Source organism: Dictyostelium purpureum (genome assembly GCF_000190715.1).
Source record: "Dictyostelium purpureum unplaced genomic scaffold DICPUscaffold_296, whole genome shotgun sequence".
In the NCBI taxonomy this organism is placed as follows: Eukaryota; Evosea; class Eumycetozoa; order Dictyosteliales; family Dictyosteliaceae; genus Dictyostelium; species Dictyostelium purpureum.
Window position 1 is genome coordinate 1 of NW_003519632.1, and position 20,671 is coordinate 20,671.

Below are 20,671 nucleotides of genomic sequence, written 5' to 3' on the forward strand. Positions count from 1 at the left end.
TATTTTAAATAAATTAACTCCTTTAAATATTTAACGAGTTTAAAAAGTGTGAGAGAAGACTCGGTGGTTAAAATTAAACAAAAATTTAAAAATAAAATTAATAAGTTTTCCTTTTTTATTTCTTTTTTTTTTTTGAAAGAATGTAATATTAATGTTGGGTTAATAATAAAGTATTTATATCCCCAAAAAAAAAATAAAAATAAAAATAAAAATTTTAGTTTAAAGAAAAAAAAAAATTAAAAAAAAAATAAAAAAATTAATAAAAAAATAAAAAAAAAAAATAAAAAAAAAAAAATTATAATAAAATATTTACAATAGCTCTTTATTTAGAAACCCTGAGATTAAGATGGCCTTGGTTGAACGTATAACCCCAGTGTTTTTCTAAGAGTGAATGATATTGATAATATGAAAAAAATGATGATTTGGCGTTCCAATCACAATTTTAAAAAAAAGAAACTATTTTTTTAAAAAAAAAAAAAATGAAAAAAAAAAAAAAATTAATTAAATTGTTTTGGAATATTTGTTTTTCACAGTCAAAAAAATTATTTTTTATTTTGGAATCACATGATGCACAACACTTCGTAATCACTCCACTTTATAAAAAAACAAATCAATTGCAAATAATATAAAAAAAGAATTTTAAAGATGGGAAATATGGGACCCATCTTAACAAATATCTAATTAATTTTCATTTGCTAAAAAAGAGAGAATGAACTTTACAAAAACGAAAAAAAATAATTGATTGTGGATTATGTAATTATTATTTTACAAATAAATATTAACACCAGATTCTTTTTATTCACAACTGGAATTAAAAACCAGAAAATTGGCAAAAAAGAAAAAAAAAGAAATTAACTTTTGGTGAACGGTCAAAAAAAAAAAAAATAAAAGAAAAAAAAAAAAAAAAAAAAAAAATTGATTTTTCCCCAGATAAATAAATAAATAAATAACTAAATAATTATTCAGGTTGGATAAAGGAACATAATTTTTAATTAAATAATAATATTTCAACAATGGTTTATCTTTTCTCTGGGTCATTATTTGTGTTTTTTATTTTTTCATTTATTTTTTTTATTATTATTATTATTTTTTATTTAAATTTATAATTCATAAATAATTAACATTTTTAAAGAAGTAGTAATTGTTTAGAAAAGGAATTATGAGTTATGAATATCTTCATTATATTTTTTGTTGAAAACATATAAAAAAATTAATTTTATTTTTTTAATTTTTTTAATTTTTTTATTTTTTAAAAAAAATTTTTTTATTTTTTATCTTATTTATTCATTTTAAAAATCTTTCATTATTAAAATAAAATAAAAAAATAAAAAAATAAAAAAATATTTTATTTATAAATCAAAGAGATAAAACAAATTGGAGACATGCCGATTTCAATAGAATGTATATTAGAATCAGCTGTATTTTTTCCGGGTGATACAATATTCTGTCGTGTATTTATATCAAATTTAGGAATACCCAATAATAATAATAACAACGATAATAATGAGAAATCAAAGCAAACCATATCATGGATAACAGCACAAGTATATGGTAATTTAATGGTGGAGTCTTCGTTTATTAAACTATCATCAAGCAGGTCAAAAAAGAAAACAAAGCAACAACAACACCAACAGTCAGCATCACAAGACCTTTCCTTGGATATTAAAAAAAAGAATATTCAAACCAATAAAAAAATTATAGCAGGTGTTTCTACAGCAACATCTTTACCAAATTTAGCGGAATTGGGGGAAAATAGTAAACCTATATTTACATCACCAACAACATTTTTAGCATCAGATTTATATATACCTCCAGGCCAAACAAAGTCTTGTAGGTGATAATATAATAATAGTATAGCGATAATAAATTATAAATAATATTAACAAGCTTTTATATTTTAGATATTTATTATTTAACATTACCATCACCATTACCACCATCATTTAAAGGAACAAGTTTAAAATATAGTTATTTTTTATCAATCGCAGCACAGGTTTTTACCCACCCAGCACAAATTTTAACAGTACCAATTAGAATATTAACACCAGCTTCAGCACTCAGACCCATCAAATATAAATCCAATATGACATTTGATTTTGAAGAGGGTTCAGCAGAAACAACAGAGGAGTATAATTCATCATCTTCTTCAAAAAATAATGATAAACAGTGGCCTGTTTCACCATTTAAAAAATCACAATACTTTCCATTACCATATCCTCAAAATCTATCTCAATATGATTCGAATAATACCAAAAAGTCGGTTATCGATATATTAAATAAACATTCATCACCAGTTTCAATAGTTATTTCAAAAGGACAAGAAAAAATTGCTACATTTTCGATTTGTAAAACTGCATTTAGCTTGGGTGATTCAGTTCATGGTACTTTTGACTTTTCCATTGCCACTATACCTTGCTACAAAATACTAATTAAATTAGAATGTGAAGAGACTGTTGATTCAAAATATTTACAAAGTACAAGAGGTTCAAACAAACCAATTAGAAAACTATATGGCGAGCTTCATGAATTTACTACAAATCTAAAACAAACTCATTTTTTATTTCACATTCCTGTAGAGGCAAATCAAGAGTTTTCAACTAAATATGGTAATTGTTTTAACTATATTAGGATTAAATCCATTTGTTTCGTTTACTAACTTATATATAATTTTAGTTTCTGTTAAATGGTCATTAAGATTCGAATTTATTACTCCTATTAAATCACAATTTACACCTTACCAACCACCCGTACTATCATCATCAGCAAACCATAACAATACAGTCATGATTACACCACCATCAAATATTTCTATATCTTTACCAAATACACCAAATATCTCTCCTTTAAAAAATAAGAACCAAATTATAAATTCAAATTTATTAGATGATTATAATAATAACAACAACAATATACCAAAAAGTAAATCATTTGAAATCAATCACTCAAGAAATAATAGCTTTGATCATCATAATCAACACCAATACCATCATACACAATCATCCCATCAAGGATCAAATACAAATGAAAATATAAGTTATGGAAATGATGACGATGATGATGAATATATCGAAAAAAGAGGTGGTAATAATAATAAAAGAGATGAAAATAGTGACGATGCAAGTAGTCATTCAGAAAATACCATTATTAATGACGATACTCAAAGCAATGGAAGTAGTAATTTTTCATCATCAACAAACAACAGTAAACTACATATTAGCTCAACACCATTATCAGCCAGTGGAAATTTTACCAATCAAAATAATGGCAATTTAAATAATAGTACATCTCATTCAATAGCGAAAAAAAAGAGAATGTTCAATCACCCAAATATTGGAATATTAAAAGAAGATGGCTCAACCCCTTTAGCAGATACTCTCCATTGGAGTTTACCAATTAGAGTTTTGGTAGGTTTCCCACCCCACGAACTATTACATACAAATAAAAATGAATTAATTCTTTAGTTTTAAAACTAAATTATTTTAAAACTATTTATAATTAAATTAAATGTTTATATCTTTTTTTTTAAAAAAAAAACAATTTCATAATAAATGAAATACATAAAGACTATTATAGATTATTATTTTTGTTTATTTTTTTTTATTTAATTTTATTTTTTTTTTTTTTTTTTTAAATTACTTTTCGATTATTATTCTGGACCTTCTGGAACAGATGAACCTTTCATACCTTTACCAGCTTTAATAATTTCATCAATAAGAAGGAGTTGTGAAGCAATAATTGGTGAAGATCTATAAACTTGTTTTAATACAGAGTATTGATCGAAAATACCTTCGTTGAATGGGTCCATTGGTTCACCTGAAATGACATCGAGACCAACAATGTGACCTTTGGCATATTCTTCTTGAAGTTTGATAATGGTATCCATTGGATCGAAACCTGAGTTTTCGGCTAAAGTTTTTGGAACAACTAAAAGAGCATCAGCAAAAGCTTGGATACCTAATTTAGTACGACCTGTAACAGTTTCTTTGAATTTCATTAAATCGGCATATGCTGCAATTTGGAAAGCACCACCACCTGGGATAACACATTTATCTTCAATTGTATTTTTGGCTGCACGGAGACCATCACGGAGGGCATCTTTAATTTGTTCGATTGTATGTTTGTTTGGACCTTTAATTAAAATTGTACATGAGAATGGATTTTGAACACCTTCGACAAAAGTATATTTTTCTTCACCAAGAGTATGTTCGTAAACTAAATCGGCGTGACCAAGACAATCTGGTGTTAAATCTTCGAGTGAGTTCATAGCTGTACCACCACATGCTAATGTAAGACGTTCCATATTTCTACGTTTGGCACGACGAACTGCAAAAATACCTGCTTTAGCAAACATATCTAAACAAATTGGATCAATACCTTTTTGATTAATAACAACAAAGTTCTTATCTGGTGTATTGCAAACGTGGTTCTTTAATTCAATAATTTGTCTGCATTTTTGTGCAACTAATTTGTGTTCACCATCAATCATTCTTGATCTAGTTTGATGATCTTTATATAAAAAGTTTGCATTGACTTCGCTATAATATAAATATGTTTAAAAAATAAACTATTAGTAAATAATAATATGGTTTGGAATTTAAATTATAAATAGTTCTTACGTTTTTTCATATTCCAATGAAACATTGCAAGTTAAAACAAAACAGTTTGTTAATCTCTTTGGCATATCTGGGTGACGAGCACCATGATCTAAAACCAAACCTTTAATTAATTGTGATTGACCATCAGTTCTGTGTTGCATTGTCATTGTTTCGACCATGAATAAATCGAGTGGTTTATCTTCTCTGTGAATTAATAAAAGTGCATCTACAACTTGTTCAGTTAATTGATCAGCTAATTCTGCAGTGAGTTTAGTTCTTAATGAGGTTCTTGCAATTGACATTAATAATTCTCTATCTAAGGTGTCTTCTTCTTTTTTAAATTCGTCTAAAAATTTGAGGACACGTTCTTTTGCTAATTCGAAACCTTCTGCAATAATTCTTGGATGAATATTTTCTGAAAGATAACGTTCTGATTGTTTTAATAATTCACCAATAGTGATAACATTTGTAGTTGTACCATCACCAGTAATATCATCTTGAGCTGTAGCTGTACGTGCAATTAATGCTGCTGTTGGATGTTGGATTTGCTGTAAAATATAAACATATTAATATAGCTTCTTGTTTTCTTTTTAGTTTATTATTATACATACCATTTCGTGTAATAAAACTTTTCCGTCTTTAGTTAATTTAATATCACCACCACCACTAACTAACATTTTAAGGGTACCACGTGGACCAAGATTACTCTTTAATACACTTTGTAAACCCTTACCTGCTGAAATATTGAGTAATAAGGCTTGACCTCTTCTTGAATCGCTGGGTGTACCAGCTTGTTTAATCATACTCAACATTTTTATATATATATATAAATAGTTTTAAAATACTATATAAAAAAAAAGCAATGATTTTCAAAAAAATAAAAAATAAAAAAATAAAAAAAAAATTTTTAAAAAAAATTTAAAAAAAAATTAAAATTTTTTTTTTTTATTTATTTTTTTTTTTTTTTGAAATAAATAAAAACAATTCACACGATCACATCCGTGAAATTCAATTAAAAAAATTATATATATTTTATGTATATATTTACATATTTAAATATTTATATACAAACTATAAAGAAGATTAATAAAAATTTTAATAAACTTAAAATTAAAAAAAAAAAAAGAAATTAAAAAAATTTAATAAATCAAATTTGATTTTTGAAAGTAAAAATTAATCAAATAAACACCACAAAAATAATGATCGATTTTCTTTTTATTTTCTTTTTAATGGGCAACAACACGAAAAGGGTTTGGTTATTGTAACTAGTAACAACCCATTTTTTTTTTAAAATTAAAAAAAAAAAGTAGAAATACCCACAACAAAACTGACTAATTATATATAGTTTTTAATTTATATATATATATATAACTTGGTAAAAAAAAAAAAGGAAAATATCCAAGTGATATTCTAAAATTTGGATAAAAAAAAGAGGATAACAATTATATTGGTAGTGCAAAATAAAATTTAAAAAAAAAAAAAAAATAATAAAATCAATATAGTTTTGTTTATCTTAATTAGTAAAAAATAACTGACAAAACTTATAAAGTGAGTGTGTGGAATGTATGTGGGGTGATTTTTTTTTTATGTGGTGTTGGGTTTTTTAATTATTTTTTTTGGATATTAAAAAGAGTGGGCGGAGTGATAGTGTTACTGATTGTTGTGGTTGTTATTGTTATTGTATTGCATTTTATAAATAAACAATATCAACCAATATCATAAAAATTCTAGAGTTATCTGAAATAAACTTTAAAATTGAATTGTAATGTAATTGGTTCTATTGAAATACTTTTTTGAATTGTTTGAATATTAAGTAAATTATTATTATAATAATAGTAATAAAAAAAATAACAACTAAATTGAGATTCATTGTGATTTTAGAAAGAAAAAAAACGTCATTTGAATGTTGTATCACAAAAAAAAAGCTAAAGAACCTACTATCATTTTTATTGATGTCAATTTACAAAAATGTTTTTTTTTTTTTTTAAAAAATTTTTAATTTTTTTTTTAACCCCCATTTTTTTTTTTTTTGGCAATTTTGCTGAGGCTATTATCAAAAAATGTATTGTGGTATAATCTTTTTTGAATTTTTTTTATATCAACACAACATTTTTAAGAAGGGGAGTGGGGGCATAATATCCACAAAATGTGAAAAAAAAAATATTTTTTAAACCAAACTACTCACTCACAACATTATTTTTAATTTGGTGCAATGGTTGATATAATTTTATTTTTTTTTTTTATCAATTGATATTTATAAACTTTATTTTTTGTTTTTTTTTTTTATATTTTTTTTTTTTTTTTTTCTTTTATTGGTTTACTAATTGTCTTTAAATACAAAATTTATAATCTAAAAAAAAATTTTTAAATTTTGTATATACACAATTTACTGTTGGTTTTTGTTTGTTCGATTCTATATTTTTATATATCATAACTGTGTTTTTTTTTGTGGGTCTATAATATACTAAAGATATCACTATTCCTCATATTAACACACACATACACACCCTCAATTCCTACATACATTATATATACTATTATAAATTATATTCCCCATATTAACACACACACACACACACAAACACACTAATTTTTTTTTAAAAAAATTTATTTTTTTTAAAATAAAAAAACCCCTCTGATTTAATTATTTTGTGATTAAAGTGAGCCGAGAGTCCCTTTTGACTTTTGAACACAAACTTACAATCTCAATTATTTTAGTATTTGTTTACTATTTAATCTCTATTTTTTCTAAAATATGATTTTTTATTAATATAATCATATCATTATTTTATATATATATTGTATTTTTTTGTAAATTTATTTAATTTATTTTTTTTAAATTATTTTAAAGTTTTTTTTTAAATAAAATATTTTTTTTTTTAAACTCAATTTATTATTACTTTTTAAATAAATTTTAAATTCTTTTTATATTTCATTTAAATATTATAAATAAATTAAATATAATAATATAAACAATAGTTAATTTTTTTTTTTTTGTTTTATTTTTTTTTTTTTTTTTTTTTTTTTGTAAATTATTATTTTTGTAAAATATCATTTATTTAGTTTTTGTTTTTATTAAAAAAGAATGTCAATTTTAAACCCAAGCTCAGTCAATTATAATGATGATTTAAAAAATTCATCACCTTCATCCTCATCTCCATCGTTATCCTCAAATAAAAATTTATTATCTCTTTCAAAAGAATCCTCTATACTTTTAATAATACATTCAAATTCAAATCCTGTAAATTATAATTTAAATTCAAATTTTTCAACATCTAATAATAATAACATTAACAACAGTAATAATGACTCTTTGAACAATAGTCCTAAAATTAACAGTACCAATAGTAGCCCTATTAAACCTCAAATTCAAAATAAAAATGATTTTAATAATTATGTAAACAATAATAATAACTTAAATTCACCTAACTATAAAAATTTTAATCCAAATTTGAGTAATCAAAATAACTACAACAATAACTTTAATCCAAGTAAACAAAGTGATGGAATTAGCAATTTAATAAATTGTTTAAGTAACAAAAAATCTTTTAATGAAACAAACATAAATGGCAACAACAACTCAATGAATTATAATAATAATAATACAAATAACTTCAATAACAATAATAACTATAACAATAACAATAACGCCCCATCCCCATTTTCCTCACCATTAAATGTTTCTAGAACCAGCTCTCCAACACATTTAAATAACTCGCCACCAAACAACTCGAACAATGGGCTTCATTTACTATCATCAATGAGCCATCAACAACTAATGCTACAACAACAACAACAACAACATCATCATCATCATCATCAAAATCAACATCAAAAGCAACAACAACAACAACAAAACCAAATTCAAATTCAAAGCCAACAACAAACTCATACTCAAACTCAAAACCAAAATCAAACTCAACAAAATCAAAACAATATTAAAAAAATTGAAAAATGTATAAATTGTAAAATAACCGATTGTATTGTATGTGAAATGGGTCCACCTCCATCTTTTGAAAAGGGCCAAATACCCATATGGTAAGTTATTTTCTAATACCCAATTCCCAAAAAAAAAAAAATTATATTAATTATTAAATTTTAGGGCACAAATTTTGCATGTGGCTTTATTCGCATTAACAGAATCATCAAAAGTCTCACAAAACAAATCCCCATCAAATGAAGAATTAAACAATCTACCAAATGGTAAACGATATTTCCATTTAAGAGATGATATTTACGAATTTATAAATGTACACTGGGATATTATTTGCAAAAGAGAAAGAATTCAAAATTGGAAACATACAATCGGTATGACTTTAAGCCACTATCAAAACTTATTTCAAAATGGTTATCCAATATTTCAAAATACTGGCTATTGGTGTTTAAAAGATGATGCTCCCAATCCATATACTACCCGATTTTATGGATAATTCAAGAAAAAGAAAATATTCAAAATCAAAAAAAAACAAAAACAATCCCAATAGTTCAAATACAAGCAGTGGTAGTAGTGACGATGATGATGCAAATAACAATGTAATGGGTAATACTCTAGCCAATAACTTTCAATCAAACAAAAGACTAAACTCGTCGCCATCATATGGATCACCTTTGATTAATGGTATGGAATCATTATTCAACTCGTCACCCTTAAGATCGATGACACCAACTATTGGAAGCTGTAGCTCGCCATTACAACTAGGTGCTAGTCCTATAGGTAATAGTAGTAACTTTAGTATCGGTGGTTTATTAAGTTCTGACGAAAATTCAAACAATCTTTATTACGAAAAATTTAAAACAATGGAAAAAGAATTGGATGATTGTAAAAATGAGGTTAAAGAACTACAAAAAGTAATTAAGAAATATCAAGAATAATTAATTAAAAAAAAAAAAAAAAAAACCCATTGCCAAATTTTTTTTTTTTTTTTTTTTTTTTTCCAAAAATTTTTTTTTTTTTAAAAAAAAAAAAAAATTTTAAAATTTTTCTTTTTTTTAAAAAAATTTAATAAAAAAAAATTATTTTTTTATTTAAAAAAAAAAATAATTTAAATTTTTTTTAAACTAAAAAAAAAAAAAAAAAAAAAAAAAAAAAAAAAATATTTGTATTTCTTTATTTTATTTCTTTTGTTTAAATTAATAATATTTTATTTATCGGATAAAAATAAAAATTTTGTTAAAATAATAAATTAATATATTTATTAAAAAAAAAAAAAATTAAAAAAATTTTTCGTTTTGATTTTTTAATTTTTAACCAGGATCATAAATGTGGTTTGGGGAAAAAATAATTGTAGGTAATATAATTTCATAAAAATTGAAATTTTATATTACCTACAATTAAAAAAAAAGATATATTTTTATATTTATATATTTATATATTTATATATTTATATATTTATAATTATTCAATGATTAAAACAATTCCGATATAAAAAATTTAATCCAATAAAACTTTGTTAATTTTATAAAACTAAAAATAAATAGAACTATTTTTTGGGTAAAAAACGAATTAATTATTTTATTTTTTTTCTATAATTCTATATTTCTATATTTCTATGATTTCTTTTTTTTTTTCCCATATTATTATGTTTTTTTCATTATAGCTATTATTATTATTAGTTATAAAATTTCTTGTTTTTTTTTTTTTTTTTTTGTTTATATTTTTATTAATATTCTCCAACAAAATTTAATTATATCTAAATTTAAATTAATTTTTTTATTTTTTTTTTATTTTTTATTTTTTTTTTATTTTTATGGTTTGATTATCATTGTAATTAGAAAAGTTTTTAAATTATTATTTTTCTTTCATTATAAACGACCAGTTGCTTTTTTACCCTTTATCCTATGCCCTGGTGCTCGTGCTGTATCATATTGATTTTATATATGAATTTTTTTTTTTTTTTCTAAATTTTTTTTTTTTAAATTTTTTTTAAAATTTTTTTTAAAAAAAAAAAAAAAAAATTATTTTTTTATTTTTTTTTTTAATTTTTTCATTTTTTATTTTTTAGTTTATATTTATATATACCTAAAATATCCCTATATTAAATTTTTATTTTTTTTTTAAATTTGTTCTTTGTTGTTGTATATAAATAAATAAATATAAATAAAAAATGGTAGGATTTGAAGACCATATCGCAGCTGTTACCAGAAATTATCAAGTTAACCCACGTTTAGATTATAGAACTGTTACTGGTGTTAATGGTCCACTTGTTGTTTTAGATAACATCAGAGGTCCAAAATTCTCTGAAATTGTAACTTTAACTTTAGGTGATGGTACTCAAAGAAAAGGTCAAGTTTTAGAAATCAGCGGTAAAAAAGCTGTTGTCCAAGTATGTATTTAAAAAAAATTTCTTTGGTTTAATTTATTCAATTATATAAATCAATCAATTGTTATGTTTTTTGGATTTATATTATTTTTAGTTTTTTTTAAAAATTAAAATTAAAATTGGATATAGTTTTATTTAAAATTTTTGAAAATTAAAAAGGAAATTTTTATGTTTATTGTGTGTGTGTTGTGTGTGTGTGTTAAAAAAAATCTTTTTTTTTTATTTTTTTTTATCTATATAGATATCTTTTTATTTATCTAAAAATAAAATGTACAATTTATTAATATTTTTTTTCTATAAAGGTTTTCGAAGGTACAATTGGTATTGATGCTAAACACACTCGTTGTGAATTCTCTGGTGATATTCTTAGAATGCCAGTATCAGAAGATACTTTAGGTCGTATTTTCAATGGTTCTGGTAAACCAGTCGATAAAGGTCCAGCTGTTCTTGCTGAAGAATATTTAGATATTCAAGGTCAACCAATTAATCCATCAGTTAGAGTTTACCCACAAGAAATGATTCAAACTGGTATTTCAGCTATTGATACTATGAATTCAATTGCTAGAGGTCAAAAGATTCCAATTTTCTCTGCTGCTGGTTTACCACACAATGAAATTGCTGCTCAAATTTGTCGTCAAGCCGGTTTAGTCAAGAAACAAGGTAAATCAGTCATTGATGATCATGAAGACAATTTTGCTATTGTTTTCGCAGCTATGGGTGTCAATATGGAAACTGCTTCTTTCTTCAAGAGAGATTTCGAAGAATCAGGTTCAATGGAAAGAACCACTCTTTTCCTCAATTTAGCAGATCATCCAACTATCGAACGTATTATTACTCCACGTCTTGCTCTTACCACCGCTGAATATCTTGCTTACCAATGTGAAAAACACGTTCTTGTCATTTTAACTGATATGTCTTCATACGCTGATGCTCTTCGTGAAGTTTCAGCTGCTCGTGAAGAAGTACCAGGTCGTAGAGGTTATCCAGGTTACATGTATACCGATCTTTCAACCATTTACGAACGTGCCGGTCGTATTGAAGGTAGAAACGGTTCCATTACTCAAATTCCAATTCTTACTATGCCAAATGATGATATTACCCATCCAATTCCAGATCTTACTGGTTATATTACTGAAGGTCAAATTTTCATTGATCGTCAAATTCACAACAGACAAATCTACCCACCAATTAACGTACTTCCATCACTTTCACGTCTAATGAAATCTGCTATTGGTGACGATATGACTCGTGGTGATCACTCTGAAGTTTCAAATCAAATGTATGCTAACTATGCTATCGGTAAAGATGTTCAAGCTATGAAAGCCGTCGTTGGTGAGGAAGCTCTTTCATCAGAAGATAAACTTTATTTAGAATTTTTAGAACGTTTCGAAGGTAGATTCGTCGGTCAAGGTTCATACGAAAACAGAGATATTTTCAATTCACTCGATTTAGGTTGGTCACTGTATGTATTCAATTTATTTATAAAAAAAAAAAATTAAAAAAAAAAACTAACATATTTTTTTCTTTACCATTTTACAAAAAAAAAAAAAAATTATAAAAACAACTCCAATTCACTCTACTCCATTGTAATCATCCCAATTCATTAAAATAATCTTCACACTTAAAACTCTTTAAAATACCTTAAAAATAGCTTACGTACTTTCCCTCCAAATTTATTAAAAAGAATTACAGAAAAAACTATAAAACAATACTATGCCCGTTCAGAATCAAACAAAGGAACTGTTGATTCATCTAATTAAAGTATAGATTAAATAAAAAAAATATAAAATAAAAATAAAGTAAAAATAAAAGTAAATTGTCAACAAAATTTTTAAAAAAGTATACTATTTAAACTTTTTCTACATATATTTTTCTTTGGCAATACTCATTTGGATCACCACCAAAATATTTAATATTATTTTGAATCCATTGTAATGCTAAACGTTGATCTTGAAAACCAAAATTACCACCAACATCACCACCAACTAAAAATCCCATTACACCCAAACAATAATTTAATTTTACAACTATAATTCCACTAGTATTTACCATTGTTTCTGGTGTATATAAAATGGCACTTGCTGCATCTTATTCAAATCTTCCGCCTTGATTTAATTTACTAAAATTGAAGATGAAGGTGTTGATTTTTTATTAAATGCATAAAAACAACAATAAAACTCTAATTATCTTAAAATTTACAATTAAACTAAAATTTTTTTTTTTTTAAATTAAACAGTTCGCAACATCATATTTTTTTGAATGATTCAGATTGCAATAGTTTATAAAATTGGTATTTTTCATTTTTATTTAATTGAAAAAAATTTAAAAATTTATTAATTCATTATCCAAACATTGGCCACTTTTTATAATAATAAAAAAAAGTGTGTGGTGGGGTTATAGTTTAATTTTTTTTAATTTTTTTAATTAAATTATTTTTTATTTGGGGGATGTGTTTAAATAAATGGTTGATCACTACTTTTACAGATTAAAAATTTAATAGAATATACAAAGGGAATACCGAGTTTGGATCTAATCTATTATATTTACCAAAGGAAATTATTATACTTTTTATTATTATTTATTAAATTTTTTTTTTTTATTATTTTTTCAAAATAAAGTTTTTTACTCTATATAAATTAATTTTTTTTTTTTTCCAATTCAGTTTTTTTTAAATTCAAGCTAACAATCAAAAGTAATTTGTAATTAATAAAGCTTAATTTTTAATTTCCTTTTCATTAAATTTCATAATCAAATTATTATATATTTATTTTTTATTTATTTTACTCTTTTAATTTTACAAGAAGTAAATTAAAAAAAAGGGTAATATTTTTTCAAAAAAAGTAAGTATCTATTTAACATACATTTTAAAAAAAATAAATATTAATTATTTTTTTATTTGTAACCAGAATAACCTTTTTGAAAAAAAAGTATTGGCTATGGAATTCAAAATTGCTAAATTGGAGATCCAAATAAATAACTCAAAGGCCTTTCATTATAATATTTATAAGAAATTTTTTTTCTATTTTATTATAATTGAATTCATTTTAGCTTTCTTTTTATATAATGAAGTTCTTTCATCCAACACTTTGTCTGAAAAGGCAATTTGTTTTATTAATTTCAATGATGTAAGTTGTTCATTTTTAATATATATATATTTATTTTTGTTTATTATTGATATTAACATTTATATTATCATTTCAGAATCTCAATTTTAGCAAATTTATATAGATTTTCATTTGAAAAATTAATAAAATACAATGAAAAAAATAAATTGTATATTGGTCTCGATAAAATATTTGATGAAAGAAAAAAAGAAACCAATTATGAACATACAAAAAAACTTTTAGAGCAATATGAAAGTTTTAAAATAGTATGTATCAAATAGCTCCGAACCGTACAGGTTTATCAAATAAATTTTTTATTCGATAAAAGTATCGAATATTAAATTTAAAAACCGTATTTGGGAATATTGGAAAATATCCGTTGAAATAAATTTTTTTTTTTACAAATAAATAAAAAAGTCTTAAAATCTATTCAAAATAATATTATAATAAAGCTTTTTAATGTTAAAATTTTCTGCCTCCTAATTATTTTTTTTATATATGATTTTAAAAGTATCCATAGATAAAAACCAAAAAAAGAAAATTTTATTTTATTTTTTTTTGGTTATTAAAAATTATCCTCATTCAGTTTTTATTAATTATCTTTAGTGTGAAAAAACTTCACAAAACCATTAAATTAATTTTGATAGATATTAAAATGATATTAATACCATTATTTTATTTATTTTATTTATTTATATTTTTTTCATACCCACTACGCAGAATACATAATTAACCACCATATTGAAAATAGAATGAAATGAAATGTAATGGGTAAAAAAAAAAACAAATAAATGTAGTGGGTGAGTAAATTTTAAAAACATACCAAGCGGGCCCAACTCAGTATCTGTGTAATCAAAATACCTATAGAATGTTGATTAAGTGATAATAGAATGAAAATAAATGTAGTGTGTGAATAAAAAAGACAACAAATAAATGTAATGAGTATAATGAAAATAAATTTTATGAAATTATTTTCTTTAAATACCTTTTAGTTTTTTTAATAAAATTTTTTTTTTAATATAATTTTAATTAGTTTTGATTATCTATTTTATTCCCTAAACCTAAATGTAATGTAGCTATTATTTTTATAACTATTTATTATGACTACCCACTTTAGCTTTAGGTCTTGAGGTTTGGGGGTTTTTGCTTCAGTCTATAGTTCAAAATGAATATTTATTCTTTGAAATTCAAAGGTCGTTGGTAAGCGATAATTCAATGAAAAAAGTTGAAAAAAATTAAGTTTTTGAAAGAAAAATAAATAAAACTCAATATATAATTATCGTTGAAAGAGTTGATAATTCTTTTACCATATAAAAAAAAAAAATTAATAAAGCCAGATATTATTTGACTAATTTTAAATGTATTAAAGATTAAAAAAAGAAATTTTATTTAAATTGATTACTTATGAATTTAAATTATTATAATATTACTGTAATACTATTGGATTGATAAATATATTTTTATTATTAATACTGTTTTTATTATTTTATTGTTATTTTATTGTTATTTTATGCAATTGGTTGATTTTTTAAACGAAGTAAAATTTCCTTCATTCTTGAGGTGTCTTTATTGGTTGGGGTTGGTTTTGCTTGTAAATCGATCATTGAAACAACAGACTCCCAAGAGTGTTCGCCACCAGTGGTACCTTCACCTTCTAAAGTTTTATTGTGTTCTCTGTTATTTTTTAATGCAGTTTTCTTTTTAGCTTCACGTTCACTATAAAAATTATCTAATGATTGTTTGGCTTCAGCAATTTTCTTTTTACGTTTTTCTTCTGAAGCTTTTTGTTTATCTTCTAATTCTTTTTCGTGTTTAGCTAAATATTCTCTTTATTAAATAAATAAATGTTAATAACCCAATAAATTTTTTTTTAATATTATTTTAATTGATATTATTATTGTTATCAATATTATTGCTACTGTTATTATATTTATTATTATTATTATTATTAATATTGTTATAATAATTATTATTATTTATTATTATTTATTATCTAAAAATTTTTAAAAGATATTTACTTCATTGCTGGTGCTGTTTCTCTATTTGATGGTGATAAGTGGCTGGCACCTGCTGAAAAACTTGAATTGTCATTTGAGTAATCGTTATTGTTATTGTTGTTTTTATTGCTAACATCTTCAGTTTCAAAATCTAAAGTATTTGAATTTGAGTTGTTATTAAAGCTATTGAGTGAAACACCATTTTCATCGATATATTCAACGTGTTCATCAACTAAATCAGCTTCGTTGATATCTCCTTCAACGAACTCTTCAGTATATTCGATATTTTCATCACCAAATGGATCTGACATTCTATAAAATAATAAATGTGGGTGTTAAAATTGATTTGGGTTGATTTTACAAATTTGATAACTTTATTTGAAACCAGTATTCCTTTTGTATTACGTGGTCATTATTCTAAGTACTTACTCTAGTTATTTTAAATATTAAGGTAAAAAATGAAAGGAAAAGAAATAAATTTAAATAGATAGTAAAAAAATAAAAATTATAAAAAAAAAAAAAAATTTTAAAAAAAATTAAAAAAAAAAATAAAAAAAATAAATTAAAAAATATTAATTTTTTTTTTTTTTTTTTTTTTTTAATTAATAAATAATTATTTTCATATAAAACCACCACTATAACAAAAAAAATAAATAACAAAAATAATTTTTCTTTTTTAATAGTAATAAAAAAAAAACTATTAAAATATGAACATAATAAATAATAGCCATAGTATTAAAAATAATAATAATTATAAAAAGCTTTCGATTTTATCACCTCTGTTAATAAATAACCATAGCTATAACAACAACAACAATAATAATATAAATTATAATAGTAACAATAACAATAATAATAGCGATAATAATGATGAAAATAAAATACTACCAAACTTACCAATTTATTTAAAAAAATATATAATTAAAATTATATGTGAACACATTAATAATGGAAGTAATATTTCATTTAACTCTTTTAATAATGGTAGCTCATTCATTAAAGAATCCAATGAAATATTAATGAATCTATCTCTGGTGTGTAAAGGGTTTTTCGATTATATATCAAATCATCTCAATGTATATTATTTAGAAAACAACAATAACTTTAACTATAACATACTATTAAATAATCCAAATTGTAGTAATAACATCAATAGTAATAAATATAAACTTTTTAATAATAATATCAATACATTTGTTATAAATTTTAATAATAGTCAAAATAATTCAACCAACGAAATTAATAATATGAACAATAATAATAATGGAGAAATACTCATTACCAATCAGACCATTTCAAACTATCATTTTATTGACTATATTAACGAAAAGATAAAGAATTTTAGAAATTTAAAAAAAATTAAAATTATCAGTAATTCTGGTTGTTACTATAGCAAGATTAATGGTGTCGATGATTTAAATAGAATAATATTTTTGGGTGAAATTAAAGTCTATAGAATTGTCCTTAGAAGTTGCCTAATGAGCCATTCAAATAGGAATAGATATCAAATTACAATCGCCGAATTTATGTTTAAACCAAACCATGGTAATAATTTAATAGAGAACAATGAAGTTATTAATATTGCTACAGAACCCGAAAATCAAATTAATAATAATAATAATAACAACAACAACAACAATGAAAACATAAATGATAATAATAATAATAATATTATAATTCCTAAACCAATTCATTCATTTAAAATTAAAAAAATTATACACGAATATACCAACAGCATGATGGTAAAAGATTTAAATTTAGGTTTATTTATTTACTCTATAAACAAATCCAAAGAACAATTTGTAGTAAGAGAAAGTTTCACAAGTTTAACTTATCCATTCGAACAACCAAATAATTTATTTTTTTCACAACAACTATTATCAAAATATTATTCCTATTTTATAGTGATGCTAATTTTAACTATATCATTTATTTATTATAAATAGAACAGTTAGAAAGCATTATAAAAAAAAAAAATAAAAAAAAAATAAAAACCTGTATATAATTATTTTTTAAAAAACTATTTTAAATTTTATTTTTTTTACATTATTTCACATAATTTTTTATTATTTTATTTATATTATTTTTTCGTCTAAATACTTAAAAAAAAAAAAAAAAAAGAAAAGTTAGTATGGGATATTGATAATTTTTTATTTGTTGCTTTAAAAAAAATTAAAATGAAATAAAAGTTTTTATCAGCCAATATATCAAGGAACAAGTTTGTTTGTCGTCATTGTGGTTGGTGTGAGCTGTGAATACATCATCAAAAACTTTTATATCTTTTTGTTGATTTTTAATAATGATAAACTTACAATTAAAATTACTCATGTACAGTAAAGGATAAGCTATATTTCTCTAAAAGTAAAACCTAAAATAATAAAAACTATTTAGAAAAATTTTAAAAGTTAGTAAACAATGTTTATTTATAAAAAAACAAAAGAAAAAAAAAGAAAATAAAAAAAGTTATTCAGCCAATATATCAAGGAACAAGTTTGTTTGTCGTCATCGTGGTTGGTGTGAGCTGTGAATACATCATTAAAACTTTTTATTTTTATTTTCTTTTTTTTTTATATTTTTTTTATTTTATACTTACAAACTCATATGTTTAGTAGTTTACATATTATAATTTATAAATTCTCAATTAACTAAATAAAACCTATAAATAATAATTAAAAATAAATTAGTATTATAATATCTTTTTTTTTTTTTAAAGAAAAAAAAAAAAATTTTTAAACTCTATAATTTAAATATAATCAGCAAATATATCAAGGAACAAGTTTGTTTGTCGTCATTGTGGTTGGTGTGAGCTGTGAATACATCATCTAAAATTTAATTGATAAAGTTGAATTGTTTTTTTTTTTTTTTTTTTTTGGTTGAATAGACTTACATTTCATAAAAGCTCAAGTCATAACTTTTTGCATATATGTGTGCATATCGAAAAGAAAAGAAAAAAAAAAAAAAAAAAAAGTTACAGAAAAAATAAAAAAAAAAAAAAAAATTTTGGTCGTCTTTTTTTTTTTTTTTTTTTTTTTTTTTTATAAACGTTTAAAAAAGTAATAGAGAAATTTTGGATATATCTCGTCCATTAATTTTCTTTATATACATGTTTACAAATTCCTATTTTTAAATTAAAAAAAAGAAATTTATTTTATATTTGGTAAAAAAATATTAAAATTTTTAATTATTTTTTTGAGAATATTAATAAAATAAAATGGTGGTTATTATAAAATATATTTAAATCTAATGAACTATTTTATTTAAATAAAAAAAGATTAAATATACAATATAACTTGAGTTGTTCTTGGGTAATTCTCTATTTGTTTAATTTATAACAACGGGCATTAATTTTTTTCTATGTAAAAAATTACCTACATATTATTTTTTTTTTTTTCAATTTTTTTTTTAATTTTTTTTTCTTTTTTTTTAAAATTTTTTTTTTTTTTTAAAAAATACGAAAGCTAAAATTTTTTTTTTTTTTATCATTGTTTTATTTAACACACGGGTATACAAAATGAGGTAAATATACATACACACAAATAAAAAAAAATGGTTTAATTTAAATTTTCAACTTGCAAATAATAATAAATAATAATAAATAATAATAAATAATAAAAAAAAAATAAAATATATATAATAATTATATAAATACCATTTTTTTTTTTTTAAAATATCTAAATAATGAATAAAATAATTAATATAAAATATTGTTTTTTACAAATTTAAAATAATATAGTAAAATTAGTAGCGACAACGTAAAAGCAATCGTTGCTTCAATGTTTGCTGAAGCCAAAGAAGCCAAACGTGGTTTCACTGAAACTGTTGAATTACAAATCAACTTAAAGAACTACGATACCAAGAAAGATAAACGTTTCTCTGGTCAAATCAAAATCGGTACTGTCACCAAACCAAAATTCTCAGTTTGTGTCTTTGCTGATCAAGCCCATTGTGATGAAGCCACTAAAATCGGTGCTGAATTCATGGATATTGAAGCCTTAAAGAAAATCGGTCCAAAGAACAAGAAAGCCATCAAGAAATTATCAAAGAAATATGATGCTTTCCTTGCCTCAGAATCAATCCTCAGACAAGTTCCAAAACTTTTAGGTCCAGGTTTAAATAAAGTCGGTAAATTCCCAACCCTCTTAACTCACGCTGAAGATATGGCCTCAAAGATCAATGATGTCAAATCAACTGTCAAATTCCAACTTAAGAAAGTCTTATGTCTTGCTGTTGCTGTCGGTCACGTCGGTTTAACTGAAAGAGAAATTGCCACCAACGTCATTCAATCAATCAATTTCTTAGTCTCCCTCTTAAAGAAAGGCTGGCAAAATATCAAGACTTTATACGTCAAGACCTCCATGGGTAAATCACACCGTGTTTACTAAACACTTTATCCACCCCTCTTCAACCATGTTTTTCTTTTTACACTCCATTAAATAGAGAAACAATGAATTGCTTGATATATAACCAATAATAGGCTAATAGAGGTTGTTTATACTAATTTTCTAAATTTTTATTTCAATCTTGTTTCCTATTTTTTGGGAGCTATACAAAATTTAATAAATTTTTATTATACCCATAAAAAAAGTTTAATTAAGAAAAAACAAAAAAAATACTGTGTACATATTATTTTTCATCTTTATTATTTTTATAATATT

At 22.8% G+C, this 20,671-nt stretch overlaps 8 protein-coding genes across 8 annotated transcripts; 5 read left to right on the forward strand and 3 right to left on the reverse strand.

The window, feature by feature from the left end:
* Window positions 1-1,382: 1,382 nt before the first annotated feature.
* Window positions 1,383-3,461, forward strand: DICPUDRAFT_82408 (uncharacterized protein; the record flags this gene model as incomplete). The annotated part of the gene is made up of 3 exons (XM_003291699.1): window positions 1,383-1,830; window positions 1,902-2,606; window positions 2,674-3,461. 3 exons carry the CDS (start codon window positions 1,383-1,385, stop codon window positions 3,459-3,461), a joined length of 1,941 nt encoding a protein of 646 aa, XP_003291747.1.
* Window positions 3,462-3,646: 185 nt separating this feature from the next.
* Window positions 3,647-5,407, reverse strand: DICPUDRAFT_82409 (uncharacterized protein; the record flags this gene model as incomplete). The annotated part of the gene is made up of 3 exons (XM_003291708.1): window positions 3,647-4,535; window positions 4,617-5,143; window positions 5,207-5,407. 3 exons carry the CDS (start codon window positions 5,405-5,407, stop codon window positions 3,647-3,649), a joined length of 1,617 nt encoding a protein of 538 aa, XP_003291756.1.
* Window positions 5,408-7,680: 2,273 nt separating this feature from the next.
* Window positions 7,681-9,467, forward strand: DICPUDRAFT_156383 (uncharacterized protein; the record flags this gene model as incomplete). The annotated part of the gene is made up of 3 exons (XM_003291700.1): window positions 7,681-8,633; window positions 8,698-8,973; window positions 9,080-9,467. The coding sequence occupies 3 exons, from the start codon at window positions 7,681-7,683 to the stop codon at window positions 9,465-9,467; spliced, it is 1,617 nt and encodes a 538-aa protein (XP_003291748.1).
* Window positions 9,468-10,595: 1,128 nt separating this feature from the next.
* On the forward strand, window positions 10,596-12,739 carry DICPUDRAFT_50012 (vacuolar H+ ATPase B subunit). Its single transcript, XM_003291701.1, has 3 exons — window positions 10,596-10,918; window positions 11,218-12,377; window positions 12,567-12,739. Exons 1-3 carry the CDS (start codon window positions 10,700-10,702, stop codon window positions 12,673-12,675), a joined length of 1,488 nt encoding a protein of 495 aa, XP_003291749.1. The 5' UTR covers window positions 10,596-10,699; the 3' UTR covers window positions 12,676-12,739.
* Window positions 12,740-12,763: 24 nt separating this feature from the next.
* DICPUDRAFT_156385 (uncharacterized protein) lies at window positions 12,764-12,967 on the reverse strand (the record flags this gene model as incomplete). Its single annotated transcript, XM_003291709.1, has 1 exon — window positions 12,764-12,967. One exon carries the CDS (start codon window positions 12,965-12,967, stop codon window positions 12,764-12,766), a length of 204 nt encoding a protein of 67 aa, XP_003291757.1.
* A 2,560-nt stretch (window positions 12,968-15,527) lies between these two features.
* DICPUDRAFT_156386 (uncharacterized protein) lies at window positions 15,528-16,327 on the reverse strand (the record flags this gene model as incomplete). Its single annotated transcript, XM_003291710.1, has 2 exons — window positions 15,528-15,846; window positions 16,038-16,327. The coding sequence occupies 2 exons, from the start codon at window positions 16,325-16,327 to the stop codon at window positions 15,528-15,530; spliced, it is 609 nt and encodes a 202-aa protein (XP_003291758.1).
* A 325-nt stretch (window positions 16,328-16,652) lies between these two features.
* Window positions 16,653-17,962, forward strand: DICPUDRAFT_99118 (uncharacterized protein; the record flags this gene model as incomplete). The annotated part of the gene is made up of 1 exon (XM_003291702.1): window positions 16,653-17,962. Exon 1 carries the CDS (start codon window positions 16,724-16,726, stop codon window positions 17,960-17,962), a length of 1,239 nt encoding a protein of 412 aa, XP_003291750.1. The 5' UTR covers window positions 16,653-16,723.
* A 1,549-nt stretch (window positions 17,963-19,511) lies between these two features.
* Window positions 19,512-20,611, forward strand: DICPUDRAFT_92733 (uncharacterized protein). Its single transcript, XM_003291703.1, has 2 exons — window positions 19,512-19,532; window positions 19,750-20,611. Exons 1-2 carry the CDS (start codon window positions 19,528-19,530, stop codon window positions 20,396-20,398), a joined length of 654 nt encoding a protein of 217 aa, XP_003291751.1. The 5' UTR covers window positions 19,512-19,527; the 3' UTR covers window positions 20,399-20,611.
* The last annotated feature ends 60 nt before the right edge of the window (window positions 20,612-20,671 follow it).

Bases quoted from the DNA above. Each gene is read 5' to 3' on its own strand.
- DICPUDRAFT_50012 (XM_003291701.1), top strand. From the start codon at position 10,700: ATGGTAGGATTTGAAGACCATATCGCAGCTGTTACCAGAAATTATCAA. The intron at 10,919-11,217 runs GTATGTATTTAA...TTTTCTATAAAG, and splicing joins GTAAAAAAGCTGTTGTCCAA to GTTTTCGAAGGTACAATTGG. The intron at 12,378-12,566 runs GTATGTATTCAA...CCTTAAAAATAG, and splicing joins CTCGATTTAGGTTGGTCACT to CTTACGTACTTTCCCTCCAA.